General features: G+C 39.2%; 1 protein-coding gene across 4 annotated transcripts in view; it reads right to left on the bottom strand.

Moving 5' to 3' along the window:
• The window catches only part of NCOR1 (nuclear receptor corepressor 1), a 66311-nt gene that overhangs the window by 43765 nt on the left and 6495 nt on the right, over positions 1 to 16051 (bottom strand). For all 4 annotated transcript variants that reach the window (XM_080563208.1, XM_080563207.1, XM_080563210.1 and 1 more), the window contains exons 2-6: positions 7832 to 8009; positions 5710 to 5849; positions 4414 to 4609; positions 2748 to 2930; positions 762 to 875 (exon numbers count right to left, since the gene is read on the bottom strand). In XM_080563208.1, coding sequence (XP_080419334.1) covers positions 762 to 875; positions 2748 to 2930; positions 4414 to 4609; positions 5710 to 5849; positions 7832 to 7939 — 741 coding nt within the window. In that variant the 5' untranslated portion in view covers positions 7940 to 8009. The remainder of the gene's footprint in view (positions 1 to 761; positions 876 to 2747; positions 2931 to 4413; positions 4610 to 5709; positions 5850 to 7831; positions 8010 to 16051) is intronic.

Raw genomic sequence — 16051 nt, 5'->3', positions numbered from 1 at the left:
CAAACCAACTGCTAAGTGGCTTCACAAACGCACCAAGCCTGGTACTTCCCTTGCTATATAGATTGCTATATGAAGAGCCACACAGAAGCAGCTAATAGATGAGTACACACTGACACATTACTCCATCTTGATTAATATAGAAACACTTTTCCCTATCTACTGGCACATACATAACGTGGAGAATGCAACAGTAACTTCAAAATTCTCTTGTATAAGCCACCTGCAAACAAGGTTAGCAGAGAAAGAGTTCCACAGCAGTCCATTAAGACTTTTTCAAATACAGCCTAATTTTGCTTGCTACCCACCATGGAACTCAGCTTAAGTCAGTCTTCTAAGGTGATTATATGATTTTAAGGCGGGTTTTCTCCTTCGGCTAATTTAAATGATGGGTCTTCAGCCAGACTTGTTAGTATTTATGTAAGGAGAAAAGAATTCAAAACAACTTTCTGAATACACACATTTATATAAATGATGTGTATGCATACATGCACACACATCAACACAGAGGTCTAGGGATGAGAGCCATAGATGCATTTCCCTAGAATGTTTGTAAGATAGAAGATCCTGCGATCAAGAATAAAGATGTTGTGCAGGAATCTTTCATTTACAAAATTCATTTACTTCTTTAAATGAAAGGAGGGTGGGGGCCAAAATGAATAAAATACAAGTAGTAAAAATTGCCCCACAGGAGTGAGCTAATGAATTTTAGTAGATTTGGTAAGACTCGCTACTACACTCATTCAATTGAAAAGCATGCTTACCCGATTTTCATCATAAATTATTTGGACAATACTGCGGTGCTTCTGTTCCACTGGAGGAGGGGAGACAGGCCTCTCCGGCTCCGGAGGCTTAGCAGCTTCTTCTTCAAGTTGTTGCTAAGAAACGAGAGAAAGAAAATCAGCCATCCGCACCATGCTACCCTTACCAGTAATTAGTCACCAGATAAAATATGCATCCGATCAACGGCTTGCACTGCCTGTTATTTCTTTTTTTAACTGACAAGGTACGAATTGAATGGTTTTAATGCCCATGGGGATAGTAACAAGACCATTCTGTGCTATTGGTAAACCAAACCAGCTGTTTATTAGATTCACTTGCATTGAATCAGACTTGCTTCAGCTTGACACTTAAAGGACTGTAGCATTGTACGTTATCACTATGTAACTTTAAACAAGAACATGAACTTCAGAGAAAGCCTGCCTTCCCACAGAAGAAATAAGCCCCATACATGTTTGTCTACAATGTAGACACCTAAGTGTCATTATTATCACTGTTTTATTTTTTAAAAGATGCAAAAATCCTTCTAGCAAAACAGAAAACATCACTGAAAAATACTTTGCAGTAGACACAAATCACTCCATGTGTACTGAAGTTCACAGATTGTTACAATATCAAGCAAGCAAGTAAAATGTCTCATAATTTTCCTAACTGTTATAATGATGCAGTTTGCTTTCACTTCAAATAAATACAGCTCAGTAACGTTTCCATTTTTTAACTGTAAATATCCTTCATTCATGCCTACCACTAACATACAATAAAGAACGTTTGATGCAAGGGAACCATCAGTACTGGCTGGGGTGTGCTATACTCTTGCGTAAGAATTCAAAAGCTAATATTTTTTTGCAGAATGCCATAGTAAGCAGGCTTAGTTATTAAAAACAACAGCAACTTTGTAATTCTTTAAGTCCAGTAAGAGTACAAACGTGCCCAAACGTACTTTCACAGATGATATGCATAATCAAAAGTACTTGCTGATTTTGTGGAAAATTTAGCAAGCAAGCAAACAAAAATTTCCAGCACCCTTAACACAGTCAGGTAGTTAGTGAAATCCTTTTCTGTTTTTCTACTGAAAGTCATTTTACAGGTCATTAAAATTCAGAAGTAATTAAATGCTTCCAGACTGTAAAAATATATGGCTCTAAACAATTGTATATTTGTTACCCTGGACCTACAGGTTACAAATCGTACAGCATAACTATCATTTCCTACAGAGTTCCCACTAACAAGACTTAAAGCTGGCACTACTCCTGTCTGGATCTTTGAAAGTCAGAAAAAGCGGACAAGGACTTTGTTTTAGTCAGCTAGTATCAGATGCCTAGATTGCAGAGTGGTTTTAGTTAGCCACAACATCTACAGGGAAGGCAACAGATACTGCCAACAAACATTGCCTTTGCACCCACTGGCTGAAGTGCAGTTCTGTGTCGTGAGGCATAGCCAGGACCATTCTAAGAAGTGCTATTTCGCCCTTTATTTCTCTGCTCTGTTTACTTATACTCCTCCTACTACACTTTCCCTGAAGGTGACCTTTGCTCCAGACGTTAGGGTTTCTTGCCCTTGTGAAAGATGATTGAGGGACTTTTGTACAAGCACTGGTTTTGGAGAGGCATGCAAGAGATTATCCCCTTGCACAGAAGCATGAAAGAAGAAAGACAGTAGCCATCCCCTAAACAGTAGTCATCTTTAAAGCCGAAATTACAGTCACAGCACCCTTGTTTCCCTAGTCATCTAACAAGAGTTTAAAATATAAAGCCATCTGCTTCTGGTGTTCCTACTTGGCTCACATTTTCAAAAAAGTTTAAAACTATATCACTCCCAATCTATTTAAACATTCTAGCAAAACCACATACACAACCTTCGCTTTTTAACTGGTTCATTTGGTTCATGTAACCAAAAAATTCACCACCACAAGAAGCTTTTCCACACCTTTTTCACTCACAGATAACAACAGTAGCATCTGCTATACTTACTTGCTTTTTCTTCAGTTTAAGGATTTGCTGTTCAACTTTCGCAATTTCACGATCTACACGGTCCATGCTCTGTATCAGTTCTTCCTTCGACAGCTTTGAAGGCGAAGCATTCTGGTCCTCCCCACAAGGCTGACCAGAAATTGGAGATGATGGTCCCTCATGCTTTCCTCCAAAAGCAGGGTCCTTTCATGGGGACAGGAGGCAGGGCAGAATTGAACAAAATCAGTCATATTAATAACGTGCAAATGAGTGTTCAGTAACCAAACTAGCATGCATGAATTAAACAAGAATTTCCAGTTATCTATAGCTTAGGTAGCTCTTTAACAGAGAGAAAGTTTAAGACTTCAGTTTATCAGTGCTCTAAATATCTTAGAATTAACTGACACCCCATTTATGATACTACAATTTCAAAGTCTACCTTTAAAAATAATTAACAGCACATTTCAATATTTATCATGAAAAGAAGATCAAAACATCTCCCTTTCAATATACAATATATCTTCAAAATGCAAATAGCAACTTTTATTTTTAAATATAGGGTTGAGAGCTAATCCTCAATACTATGCACACATGCTGATGAGAATATTCTTCAACATAACTGCAACTAGTCTGTCAAGAGTACAATTTGGGTTATTTGCATTCTCTTAGAGTGATGACTTCAAAGACTTTTCTTTTTCATCATGTTTTTATTTGTCTGTTTCCAAACGATATTAGAACATGGAATATGTTGAAATATGTCATCACTGTTGTACCTTGTTTTTGTTTATGCCCTTAGAATATTGTGCTCCACAACTACCTAGCTGGCAAATGCTAGCTCAGTAAATACATCCCTCAATCAAGCCAAATTTGACCAAAATATTGTGTCCCAATGCCACTTCTCCTCAAGAGAGCACTGGGCTACATTTCTAAATTGAGACAGCAAATTTCTATATGTAGTGCCTGCATAAAAATTCAGTTACATGCAAGCATGTTAACATTGCATACCTTAATTTGGTTTCTCCAACAGCCCCCTTTGCTCTTATCTTTGTTATGCAGTACAGCAAGTTACTGAGAATCACATGCTATCATAATTTTGTTTTATTTCACATATAGTTTACTTACACAATAGAAGGAATGGTAAAGACAAGGCAATATAAGTATTCTACTTCAAAAATTTGATGCCTATTAGTTTTTGAATCCATATGGTAGATTTTTTCTTTAATGATATGAGTACATCAGATGTCATGCCCACTGCACTCCACCTTTTTGGCATGTGGGCCTGTCCGCTTAGGTGAGTGCACGAGAGAAGAGATTCAATATTAATTTCAGATACATTTATACCTACAATAGAAAATATCCACACCAAACTAGACAGCCCTAGATTTATCCAAAATGAGACACTGACAGATATAATTAGCATTATGTAAATTAGCAGATTCATTTGTGATGCTTAAAAGGGAGAGGAGGGATATATTTTGACTGTTCGGTACAATTATTCATTAAAGAAAAATATGGACTTTTTATGAATGAGTAACACCCCAAATCATGACTACAGTTTGTGGTAATGTGCAAAATTTGTAAGACTGAACATAAGGAAATGTAAAATTTACCTAAGAAAAAAAAAATGATTAGCTCACCACAAGACAGGAAGTTACACCTTCAGTATTATAACAGAAAATGCCTTCACCTTCTTAATATCTGCAGATCTCAACCCTTCCTGCAGAGGATGTACTAAAGGCAAGACAGTAGCTGCACTGACACGCTGAAAATGGGAATCAGAAACTTGTTCGAGACGTGGTCGCTTAGATTCCAGTGAATCATGATCTGTCTGAGATGGACCTGGATGAAACTGCTGTTCATATCCAGTTCTTCTTTCCTGAGGCCTAGTATACAGAGAAATAAACTATTAAAATATGCATGTTCCACACTGTAAAACCATTTTCTGTTCATCAACTCTTTCCAAATATACATTAAATGCAATTTAGCAAAACTCCTCCTAATCAGTGAGGCAGACAAACGTTAAGTATGATCTTCAAAAATATAACTGTTAACCTCAGATATAGCCAAAATAAACTGCTCGCACTCACACAGCATATGAATTTACTCCTAGCAGATATGTAATGTAATATTACAGTACACTTGAACATTCACCAATATTGACTGTAAAGTAACCTATTTTACTGAGAAGTAGGATATTACCAATCTGACACTAAATGACAACAATTCACTGTAGTTGTCCACTGTTCTCCTCTCCTCAGTTAACCTACTGGACCCAGATCAGTTGCATCTATTTAGACAAAGACAGGAATGGTACACCAGACCAAAAGAAAGGGTACTTCGAAAAAACAATAAGATGTCATGTGTCTTGCTAAAGTAGGGTAGTCATCTGTGCTTAAAAGTCACATTTCTGTCTTCTACAATTCTCACAACTCAAATACCCAAATAGCTCCACTGGTTTTTTTTCTTACCCAGATACACAAATACTACCTGTAGAATATGCAAACCTAAGATTTTTTTCCCAGTGTGATCTAGGAAGTACGACAAGTAATATTCACACTGTAACGATTTTTGCATTTGTTGCCTCAATTTTGTGGAGATTAAATTATCCAAAGATAGAAACTCTACGCACTTTTAGCCTAAACATTAAGAAGTTTGCAGTATGCAATAGGGTCCTAGAAGCTTTCTGTGGGGAGAGTGAAACAAACTGTGCTTTGTTGACTTGTTTCCTTTCTGTGAAACAAACATGCAGTTAAAGCAAAGGACTAAGGAATTACAAAGCAGATTAATACCAGGCAGTCCTACAACAATCAAATTCCAGTGTTCAGTGATGGAGCACTGATTAATCAAGTCAAATACAGAGGCAAAAACAGTGAAACCCAAAAACCTTTCTATTCAAAAGTTGAAATTAGACTCTACAGAAAACACAGACTCATAAAAGATTCTTCTTCACATATTAAAAAACAAAACAAAACAGTATCCTAACCTGTCAGAGCCTGGGTGAAATTCGGAAAGCAAAGAAGGCCGGCGCCGAAGTTGCTGCTGCTGTTGCTGCTGCTGCTGCAAGAGCTGAGTTGCCTGACTGACTTCCAAGTGAGACGAACGATAATCGGGAACCGCAAATTCCTAAGTGAAACACAGTTCAGATGTTAACAGAAACAAAAGGTACAGAAGACAGGATCAGAAGTGTCTGGTGTCATGAAATGATCATTTCTCAAGCTGTTAAAAACACACCAAGACAGATCATCAGCGCTGATGGATAAGGGAAGAGAAACTGACATTCTCTACCTGGACTTGTGCAAAGCATTTGACACTGTCCCACATGACATCCTTGTCTCTAAATTGGAGTGTCATCCTTGTCTCTAAATTGGAGTGGACAGACCACTCAGTGGATAAGGAATTGGCTGGATGGTCGGACCCAACAGTTCAATGTCCAAATGGAGACCAGTGATGAGTGGTGATCCTCAGGGGCTGATAACGGGTTCAGTGCTGTTTAACACTTTTGTCACTGACATGGACAGTGGGATTGACTGCAGTTGGAAGGTCCCTTCCAACCCAAAACATTCTGTGAATAAATGCTTGGTAAAAATGACCAAAGAGGAGATTCTTAGAACTCTATTCCCCTAATTGTGGCTAGCAGAACACAGCTGCCTGGAAGCACTACAACAGCTGCTTCAGAAAAAGCTTGGGGTGCACAGTTTTGTACATTTCAGATTCACATTCTCCACCTTGCACACAGATTTTATCAAGCACTGCATCAGCTTATAGAAAATCTAGCCCAATACTCCTTAAAGGACAGGAAGGTAACTACAGGTTTACTACGTACCATCTCGGAACACTCCTAGGCCTGATAGGAAATTAATTCCACATACAAATTTAGTGCCCACAAATGTTCTAAGAGCCCACCCTCTCTAGGGATTTGTGACACTCAGAACTCTGCATTCATATTAAACGCATAGTGACTGTAGACAGACTATTTGCATATTCTTGGAAAATTATTGCTATCAATGCACATAGACTCAGCCACACTTACACTGAACACATTTAGTATGATGATTAAACATATTATATTAAAGCAAAGCTAAAACAGAAGTTTACAATCTCTAATGAATTTATTCAAACTAGGAAAAACCAATGATAAAAAAGGAATTTTATATTAATTCTTCACAATACTAATTCTTCACGATAAAGAATTACAAAACTCAGTTTTCTGTCAAAAAAGTCAAAGAGGTGTTACATATATAATCTTGAAAAAAATAAAATCCAGTGCTTTTAGCAAAAAAGATGGAGGGGAGGCAGGGAAGACAATTATTTATCTAAACAACACTAGCAGCAGGTCTCCTCAACAGGCAAAACACTTCCTTTGCTACTTCAATTTTTTTTTGTTTTTACATTTCATTTTTCAACATTAAAGATGAGAGGAAGAAAGAATCAAAAAGATCTAACATATTGAGAAGACAAGAGCATCAACATACAGTCTTTAAGACAGGCTAATTTTTTTAAAAGTATCTAGCTATTTTTACTAGATTCACAAATATTAAGTAATAGGAAATACTGTCAAGACAACAAGCTATAGGGTTTTATTTAGGGTACCTTCACAATTTTACAGAGTATTTTTTAATACTAGTCTATGTAAAAAGAAATAAGGGGAGGGAAAGAAAAAAGAACAAGCAAAAACTGAACTTTAAAAAGCCAAAATTGCAGTCAAGGATTTTAGTAATTTCAGCTACAGCACTGCAGGAAGGCATAATTCAACAGGTAATTATATCCTTTCAAGTTAATACTTAGGAAGGAGCCAGGGAGCAGTACATTACTACCGATTATACTTTCCAGAAGTTACACCATAGTCAGACCCTCATTTAAAGAGGAATATACTTGAATAAGTGCACCCATCAGCCTTGATGCAAGAGCCAAACTTCAAGGGTACAAACAACATTGTTCATGTGAAAACAGAGCAGATGCAGACCAATATGCCCAGGTGAAACTGACTTGGGAAATCTGTGTAACAACTTGTATTATAGTGGTAAAAAAAAAAAAAAATCCCATTTGGCACAGCAAACATCTGAATTACACTCTTGATAAAAATTGTAACCCTAATGGCTGCTTACCTGCTGGTGTCGGGTGCTAGGGAAGGTGTACTGGACAGAGTGAGTAGGATAACGACTCTGTTCTGTGCTGAATGCTCCTTGGTTAGGAGGGTAGCCTGAACTTGACATTATCAGAGAAGAAGTCTTCACAAAGCTGTGAGATCAAGACCAGCAAGCAATCATGTTTCTAGGAAACCGCCTAAAGGAAAAAAGATCACTGATAAGCACTGAAGTACCAGATGTACTCACAATACATTACAGCCATAGTCACCTAAGCAAAACAACCATTACCAGTAAAAGCTTTTTCCTGATGTATTTATTTAATAGGTTACTCTAGTCTGAAACATGTTAACGGGTCTTAAATGGGCTCAAAACCAGATATGTCAGCATTGTCCACACAAAGATTTGAGTATTACATTGTCAGAAAACATCGTTTTACCAGTTACCAGTTGAATTAATAGGATTTTAAAAGAAAAGTAGGTCACTTAAATAGGTGTTAAAGAGGTTATAATAGTCCATAGATGGACTCACAATTTACAGTAAGTTTCTTTAGCACAACATGAAGTTCACTTTCGTTTCTTCTACAGTTTTTGGACTCTATGAACTCTTTCCTACTTTCAGGTAGTCTTAGGGTTGCTTGACTCGATGCCGCCTACAGTTCATTAAACCACAATGCATTAGTCAGGCCATACAATATTACCACCATCTAACAGCAACTTGACAAAGACAGTTCTTAGTAAAAAAGGAACTAAGAGGAAAAAACACTAGTTCAGTTGACAGCATAGTTCTTCGTATAGGGATGCCAGCAACTGAATATACTATGAAACCTTAAAACAATCCTGCTCAGTTGACATTAAACGAATGATTTGCCTCTATTGCGTTCTCAGCTACAGATTAACAGTGGACACTTAAATGTATACTGATCTGAGGAAGATTTAAACACTGAAAAAAGCATTCACTAAAAAAGTCCAAGCATCTATGAAGCTCTGTATATACATTCAGCTGCCAAAACCACCTGCTGAACACCAGAAGACAGCTACCTACACACTATGTCCACCAGTGCTTTGAGCACTTTGCTATGCAAGTGAACCATGGCTCTAACCAAGAGTGAGATTTTTTTTTTATTTTTTTTTTTAAAGCATAGTATGGTTCTCTCTGATAGCCCAGAAGAGGCAGTCCCCGGAGTCTATGTATTAACTATAGAATTCTATCAGACCTGCAGCAACCTCTGGTCCATCTCTGGTCTCCGCCTCTGGTCCAGAGCCTGGCAGACACACCAGGCCTTCAAATGAAGTACCTGCTGATCCCTGCCTAGGTGGCTTCATTTCTAAGTGTATTCGATTGCAACCTTTCACAAACACCACACGTGAAGTTACACTTCTGAACTGCATTTGCCATTAACAGTCAATAGACAAAATCAGCTCAGGGAAGGATCAGACGCAGAAAGCTATACAAAGAAGTCTTAAAGTTTATCTAACATGTTTTGTCACTTCTGTCCTGAGAAGTTTCTTTTCCACCTAAGAAACAGTTTCATAGATTGGATTATCAGAATAACAAGACAAATTTAGATCTACCTGTTTTTCAGATATTACATTTCATAGATTATAAATTTTAGCCTGATTTTCAGGCATGAAGAATTAAAGAAAAGCCTACAGCTTTGCTTTCAAAGCTATACTACAAATCTCTAGTTGTGTGCTTTATAGTACTTCTACATCTCATACTGTACCTGTAATTCATGTCTGAGTGACAAGTTCTAATATAAAGAATTATTCATCGTTAACATTTACTATTCTTCACTGCATTCATTAGTGTACATCTTTACAAACTATGTGATGGTCTAATAGATCTGAGTTGTATGTACTCCATTTAATGAGAAACAACCTCAACAAGCAAGCAATTTTAGGTAATATATTGTGCTACATAGCTGCAAGCTACCTGAACACTCAGAGTGTTCACTATTCCTGAGTCCAAGCTACAGCAAAAAAAAAACGTCTGATTTTTCTCTCTCAATTTCCATGCAAGTCCACATAAAGTTTTGGCATACAGTTAATTGCCAGCTTGATCAAATGTTTGCTAATGTGATAACTACTCCCATCAAAGGCTGGAGAACATTTTATTATTAAATGAGTAACTGGGTCCAGGGTAGAAGGATACTCGATTTCAGTTTCCAGAAGTACAAATCTTAGTTTAATGAACTGTTGATGCCTTAACTTGTACTGTCTCACCAGCCTTGTACTGTCATATGCAGTCTTCACAAATACGTGGAAGATGTCTAACTGAATTTGATATCATATTTATGCTTGATACACTGAAAAAAACTTCATCGAGGAATACAGACAGTAATACTGTATCTGATCAAAGCTCCTTTAGCCCCATAAGCTGTAACCGACAATGATCGGCAGCAGGCATTTAGGGTAAAATATAAAAGAGGAAAGGCAAGCACACAGCAGTATTTTCCCAATAAATTCTCCAGCCTTTTAGCAACTCGTGACTCTGGGACCTCTGGAGCTGGAGCCCTTCTGTTTCACATTTCTTGGTTGCTTTCTCTTCCATCGGTTTGTCCAGCTGTTTTCTGAACCAGACTAAGTTCTCAGCATTCACAACTGCTCTTAGCACTTCTACAGCTTAGTGACATTTCACATGAGAAACCACCAGCTTTTGTTTGCTTTGGACCTGCTACCTTCATTTGCTATCTCCAGTTTTGGCATTGGAACAGACCAAACATCTCATTCCTTTTTTTTTTTTTTTCCACTGCACATGTGATTCCGTAGAATTCTTTCATATCCCTTTAGTCCTATCTATTCCACACTGATCCCCTAGTCTGCTTAGTTGTTCCTTGTCAACCCACTTCCAAATCTTCTCTATTTTTGGGGCGCCCACGCTGAGGCACAGGGAGCCAGAAACATTCTGGGAGAGCACCAGTAAATACTCATCCTGTTCCTCTCCTCTTCCCTGGCATGCTGGCAAGTCAGGCAGATCTGAGGAATCCGGAGACGCAGAGGATCAGAGGAACAGCCATTTGAAAATAACACATAAATATAGGCCAACTACTACACGATTCAAGGTCCTTTCTAGTTCATCTCTGTCACGTTGCATCTTCTTTTCTCTATGTTCAGTCAAACCAGCAAGTTGATCATTAACCCAGGTGCTGAAAGTTCAGTCCACGCTCACTTGTATAATGCTGCAAAGGTTTTTTCTCCATTCACAACAGCTTCAGTGTGCAGGTTGCTACATCTGTGTTACAATTGTTAGTCTTGAAATCACACCTGCCCATGGCTAGGAAATCATAGATCCTGGACACTGGTGATGCAGACACCCGAAATCCCTCTGCTTATCTAGGGAATAAGTTTTACCCAGGGAAGGAGGAAGGAAAGAGTGATTCAGCCGGGTCATTGCAAGTATCACTCAAATTCTTCATGCAGTATTCAGCCCTAGCCAAAATTTATACTTGTACACCTGCCATAAATTTTAACAGCTCAGAATTTCTTAGAAACAATTTAAAACCTTAAAGCTTGTCTAGCAAACATCTTTAAACCAGGAGTACCCCAGCATTTATCTTCCATATTCCATGACCTGGCAACCCCAAAAGTGATCCCTGGGGATCACCAAGACAAAGATGTCAAAATTTGCAAACTGCATGGACCCAAACTACAAATTCTTACTTCCCTGTGATTGTGCTTGAGAATAACTAAGTCAAACTGTAGTAACAACAGAAATAAATATTAAAATAGCCAACTTTACTGGAAATAATATAATTTTAGATTAATAAGATCCTTTTTAAAGGCAGTTAAAAACAAAAGGAAGTGATAAAAAATAACATATGTGCACTTGCATATTTCTTGAATTTTTAAATATCACCACTCATCCAGCAGCAAAGAGAGGTCCTAACTGCCTCTCCAGATTCTGTACTAGAAGTGGAAAAAGCAGAAAGATGAGGGACAGGAGGGGGACACAACGCACAAGCATGCATGTCCTTCATCCATCCAACCACACTAATGCAAGCCCCACATCTCATAACCTACGCAGTCTATGCAATACACATGAAAACATTTAGTCTAATGGCCTTCTGAGAACTGGGAGTACGACCACATTTGGAGCACCATAACCTCAAAAAAACAAACAAAAAAAATCTGCCAACAGCAGAAGGCAACAGAAACACAATTAGAGGCTATAATTGTGGTCAATGAGAGGTGGAAGTGAAGAAAAAAAAGGAAAGATGAAGCTGTAAGTGGGGGGGTGCCTTATCCCCCACCCTCAGCCGCACGGGAAGGCACTGATAAGACAGGAGGAAGAGAGCAGGGCGTAACAGCAGAGGAGGCACGTGGCTACACACTGGCACTGCAAAGGTGCAGCAGGAGCTAAAGGATGGGGATCCTGTACAAGATCTCACTCCTTTTAGGAAAAGGATGACATTGTGGTACAAGAGCATGTAAAACGACACTGAAATGCAACATTCCCCTCCCCTCTACACCTCCTATTCTTGTCACAGGCATTCAGACGTGCCTGCACGCTCTCCTAATTTGACCTCTTTACATGCCCTGCAGATCCCATCTTATCTGCTGATCTCTTGGTATGAGCATATTTACATTCTGTCATATGCAGGGGGGTGGCGGTGCTGGCATTTGCCTGTAGAATTACCGCCACCATTCTGCTTATCTCTGCTTTATTACCCAACTCTGCAGCTGTGGATGCATGCACTTGACTTCAACTCCGTAGGTGCAGGCACCCTCCAACCTCACACGTAGCAGCATCTGCCTCTCCCTCCAGCATTTGCTTACGTGCATCCGGCAGACGGAATATTCTCCACCAATCTATTTCTTGGTCAGGGAGGGTAATGCCACCTTCCTGCTGTCACTTCTCCATGTCCCATACGTTCAGATTACATTTAAATATGGCAGTCTTCTTGCATCAAATTATAACTGTGCGTAGAGACTGTAAACAATCTCATCCAGGCTTTCCTCACCACTGTTTCTTTTTGTTCATCATGACAAACCTTGTCTTCCTCTACTCAGACACGACCAGGATCCCCCTGTGCAGCTCACGGCTATCAGCTCTCGCTGCCTCTCCGATCCTTCCACCAGTTCCTGCTCCCACGCCAGACCAGAGGCTGCTCATTTTCATTTTTAGCATCCTTGGCAAACTACGACACAAGAAATCAGCTTCCATTTCTGCTCACTCAATGAAGGCAAGACTGTTTTTTCAGACCAGTATTTTCATACCATCTTCTCGTGTTCTTCTGCACATCTCGGAGCTTTCTCATATAAACATTTATAAGAACTGTTACAGACTTTGGAATTCTGCCTTAAATGTGTGACAAAGATAAAGTTAGGTCACGTATTCTTTCATACAGCTGCCAACCATGCTGGCCGATCGTCTGTCTCACTGAATACAGACAACCAGAAGGGGCAGAAATAAGTATTTTTTATTCTCTGCTTCATAACTCAATCCATTCTTCTCCTACAGTGTCCCAGGTCATGACTGACATTCCCGGACTCTGTGGTAAATCATACAAGGGATGGGGAAATCCTGTAGTGTTAAATGGATAAAATTAAAAAAAATAATACAGGGGAAGTTGGAGTAAAGAGCCAAAGAAGAAAATGCTGGGTCTGAAGATACCTAGATGAGAAAAAGCAGTGATAACAGTTTCAGGAGGTGGAAGGACACACTTAGTCCTGTGATAATTCGAGCTCCTCAGACAAGGAAACGATTTAACACTGTTTATTTCTAAATGTACGACAACGTTTGTCTCTTTGGCCAGCTCAAACTACTGAAAAGACCCAATTCAAACTTTCCCTTAAAAGCTACCGTTTGCACTTACATTTTCATATGCAGAGAATATTGAATAAGTTACAAATCATTTAGAAGCGGATATTACAAGAGCAACAGTCATAGCTTTGTTTCAGATCTGGTTCCAAGAGGCAATACTAATTTCAACAGCATCTCCTGATCTGCAGGTCTCAAAATGCTTCAGAAAGACACGTAAGTACGCGCTATCCTCAGCATGCACATGGGAAAATGAGTCACTGAAAGGTTAAGAAATCTATCAAAGGCTACCCAGGAAATAGCCAGCGACTGAATCAGAACTAAGACTCAAATCCCCAAGCCCCAGCTTGTGGATCCATGGCGTTTTAAGCCGGCAAAAGCCAGCGCTGCCACAGAGAAAAGCAGTTCTTCCCTTGGGAAAACATGACAGGTTAAAAGCAGGAACTATTTTTAGCAGGCCGGGTCCCCAAAACACTCAACTTGTGGCCACCCAAGTGTGTGCAGCAGCAGAGGGAAGCGGTCAGAGGGCAGAATCGCCCCTCGCAGGGTTACCCCATCTGCCACTCGCACGCTCGGCGTCGTGGGGAAAGACCAGGTGCAGGGGTGAGTTCTGGTTTTCTCCACATGCACAGAACAAGCCAGAACTCCTGCATTTCGGGTAATTTTTGTGCCATCTTGAAGCCTTTAACCAACACTTGCTAATTAAATTTCACATCCTTTGCGGGGATTTTCCTCATCTTGTTTTTGAGCAAACTACGTGATATAAAGAGTGCAAAGAGTTAGAATACAGTTAAAGAAGGCTTAAATCAAGTTGTTTTCTAAAAATAAAAAAATCAGCAGCCTCAGTAAATCAAGCTCTGATGCAACCAGCCTATAGCAAAACAAGGAAGGCTCGGCCTTAGGCGGGGGGTGGCCTACAACCCATCACTAAGTTGAGTCGGGGATATTTATTAAAATTTCACTCCAGCATAAAATGAAACTTCCAGTGAAGAGACTGCTTCAGCAGTGGTTAGAAAGGTTTTATCCGAAGCATGATAATAATACCCGTGAATAATCCGTTCTGTGATTTCACTTCATAAAAAGTGAGTATTACGAGGGAAAACAAAACCCCAAAACAGGCCGTACTGAACAACCAACCCACTAAAGCAAACAACAAGAAGAGATTTCATGAACTAAACAGACCTGTGTTCGTACCTTCAAGTCAGTGAACATTCCAACTCACAGACAATAACACAAAATTACAAGTTGAGAGTCACACAAGTAAGCCCTTCAAATACCCTGCTGGATATGCAAAACAAACCTTCCTAGTATTTTTATTTTGTCAGATAATCATAAGTCTGTTTAAGCACTTGTCCAAAAACATCAAATTTGCATGTCGGGGATATAGAAGAAAAAACTAACACGCACATTTTCAACAGATTTCTAAAACAGTGGAGTATGTCCAACCTCCATATAAAAAAGCTATTTGATCAACCAATAGATACAGTAAAAGGGTAAATTTTACTTACCATCTAAAACCTAACTGCTCGGCACACTAACAGAACAGTTAGAAGCTAGGACTGACTTAGCAGCCTCTGCCTCAACTAAAAAAAGCACCAGACATTTCAAGAGCAGGTATTAGTCCTTCAGTCACGGCCTTAATGCCCCGCTATGAGCATAGTCATAAGACAGTTATTCAGAAAAACAGCAGTGAAAAGAGTTAGTGACAAAGAAAAAAGTTTGGGTTAGACCTGATGATCTCAAAGATCTTTTCCAACCTTTTTGATGCCATGGTCTGTGTTAACCCTTCAGGTCTAACTACACAACGTTCTGCAAAGTAACGGGATGGAACGCTAAGGGAGAAAACCAGCCACAGGATAGGACTGGACAACCCTCAAACATAACGGATTTTCACTCAAGAACCTTCCAGAAGGCAGATGTATGATAAATTTGTGCTTTACGACAAGAATTGAAGGAATTGTATTCCAGCTACAGTGCCCAAGCTACCAGGTGTGCTGGTAAGTATGAAAATCCGCTGGGGATACCCCAGAAGACATGAAGGATTCTTTACATGCTACAAACAAGGATTCTTTACATGCTGCAATCAAAAATGTAGCAAGTCAACTCCAAGATGAATGACAATTTACGTAACAGCTCTTTAAACAAGCTGCAGAATACACTGCCTCCCATTTTTAGGAAACAAGCAGAGATACCACCCCCAAAGCTCGGGACCTCTTCCACCCTTTTTGAAATCTTCGTCCACTCGGTTTTATGCTGCAGAACACTCCAAAGCTCACAGTTGAAGCACACGGGCATATGCTATTAGGATGAGTGAATAAAAACAGTGAACATGTTTTCTTTAAGTTGAAAACAACCTGTTGAATTTTCATGACAATTCCACGCATGCAAATGGCTTTTCTTCTTCTGCAAAAGATGTTTAGAATGTATGATAAATTCTTGAGAATTTTAATCTCGTGTAGGTGCACTCCCTCTTTTCAC

This window comes from Anser brachyrhynchus (assembly GCF_964034855.1).
Source record: "Anser brachyrhynchus genome assembly, chromosome: 20".
Lineage (NCBI taxonomy): Eukaryota > Metazoa > Chordata > Aves > Anseriformes > Anatidae > Anser > Anser brachyrhynchus.
Note: the sequence above shows the minus strand (reverse complement) of the source record. Positions and strands in the feature narration are given on the sequence as shown.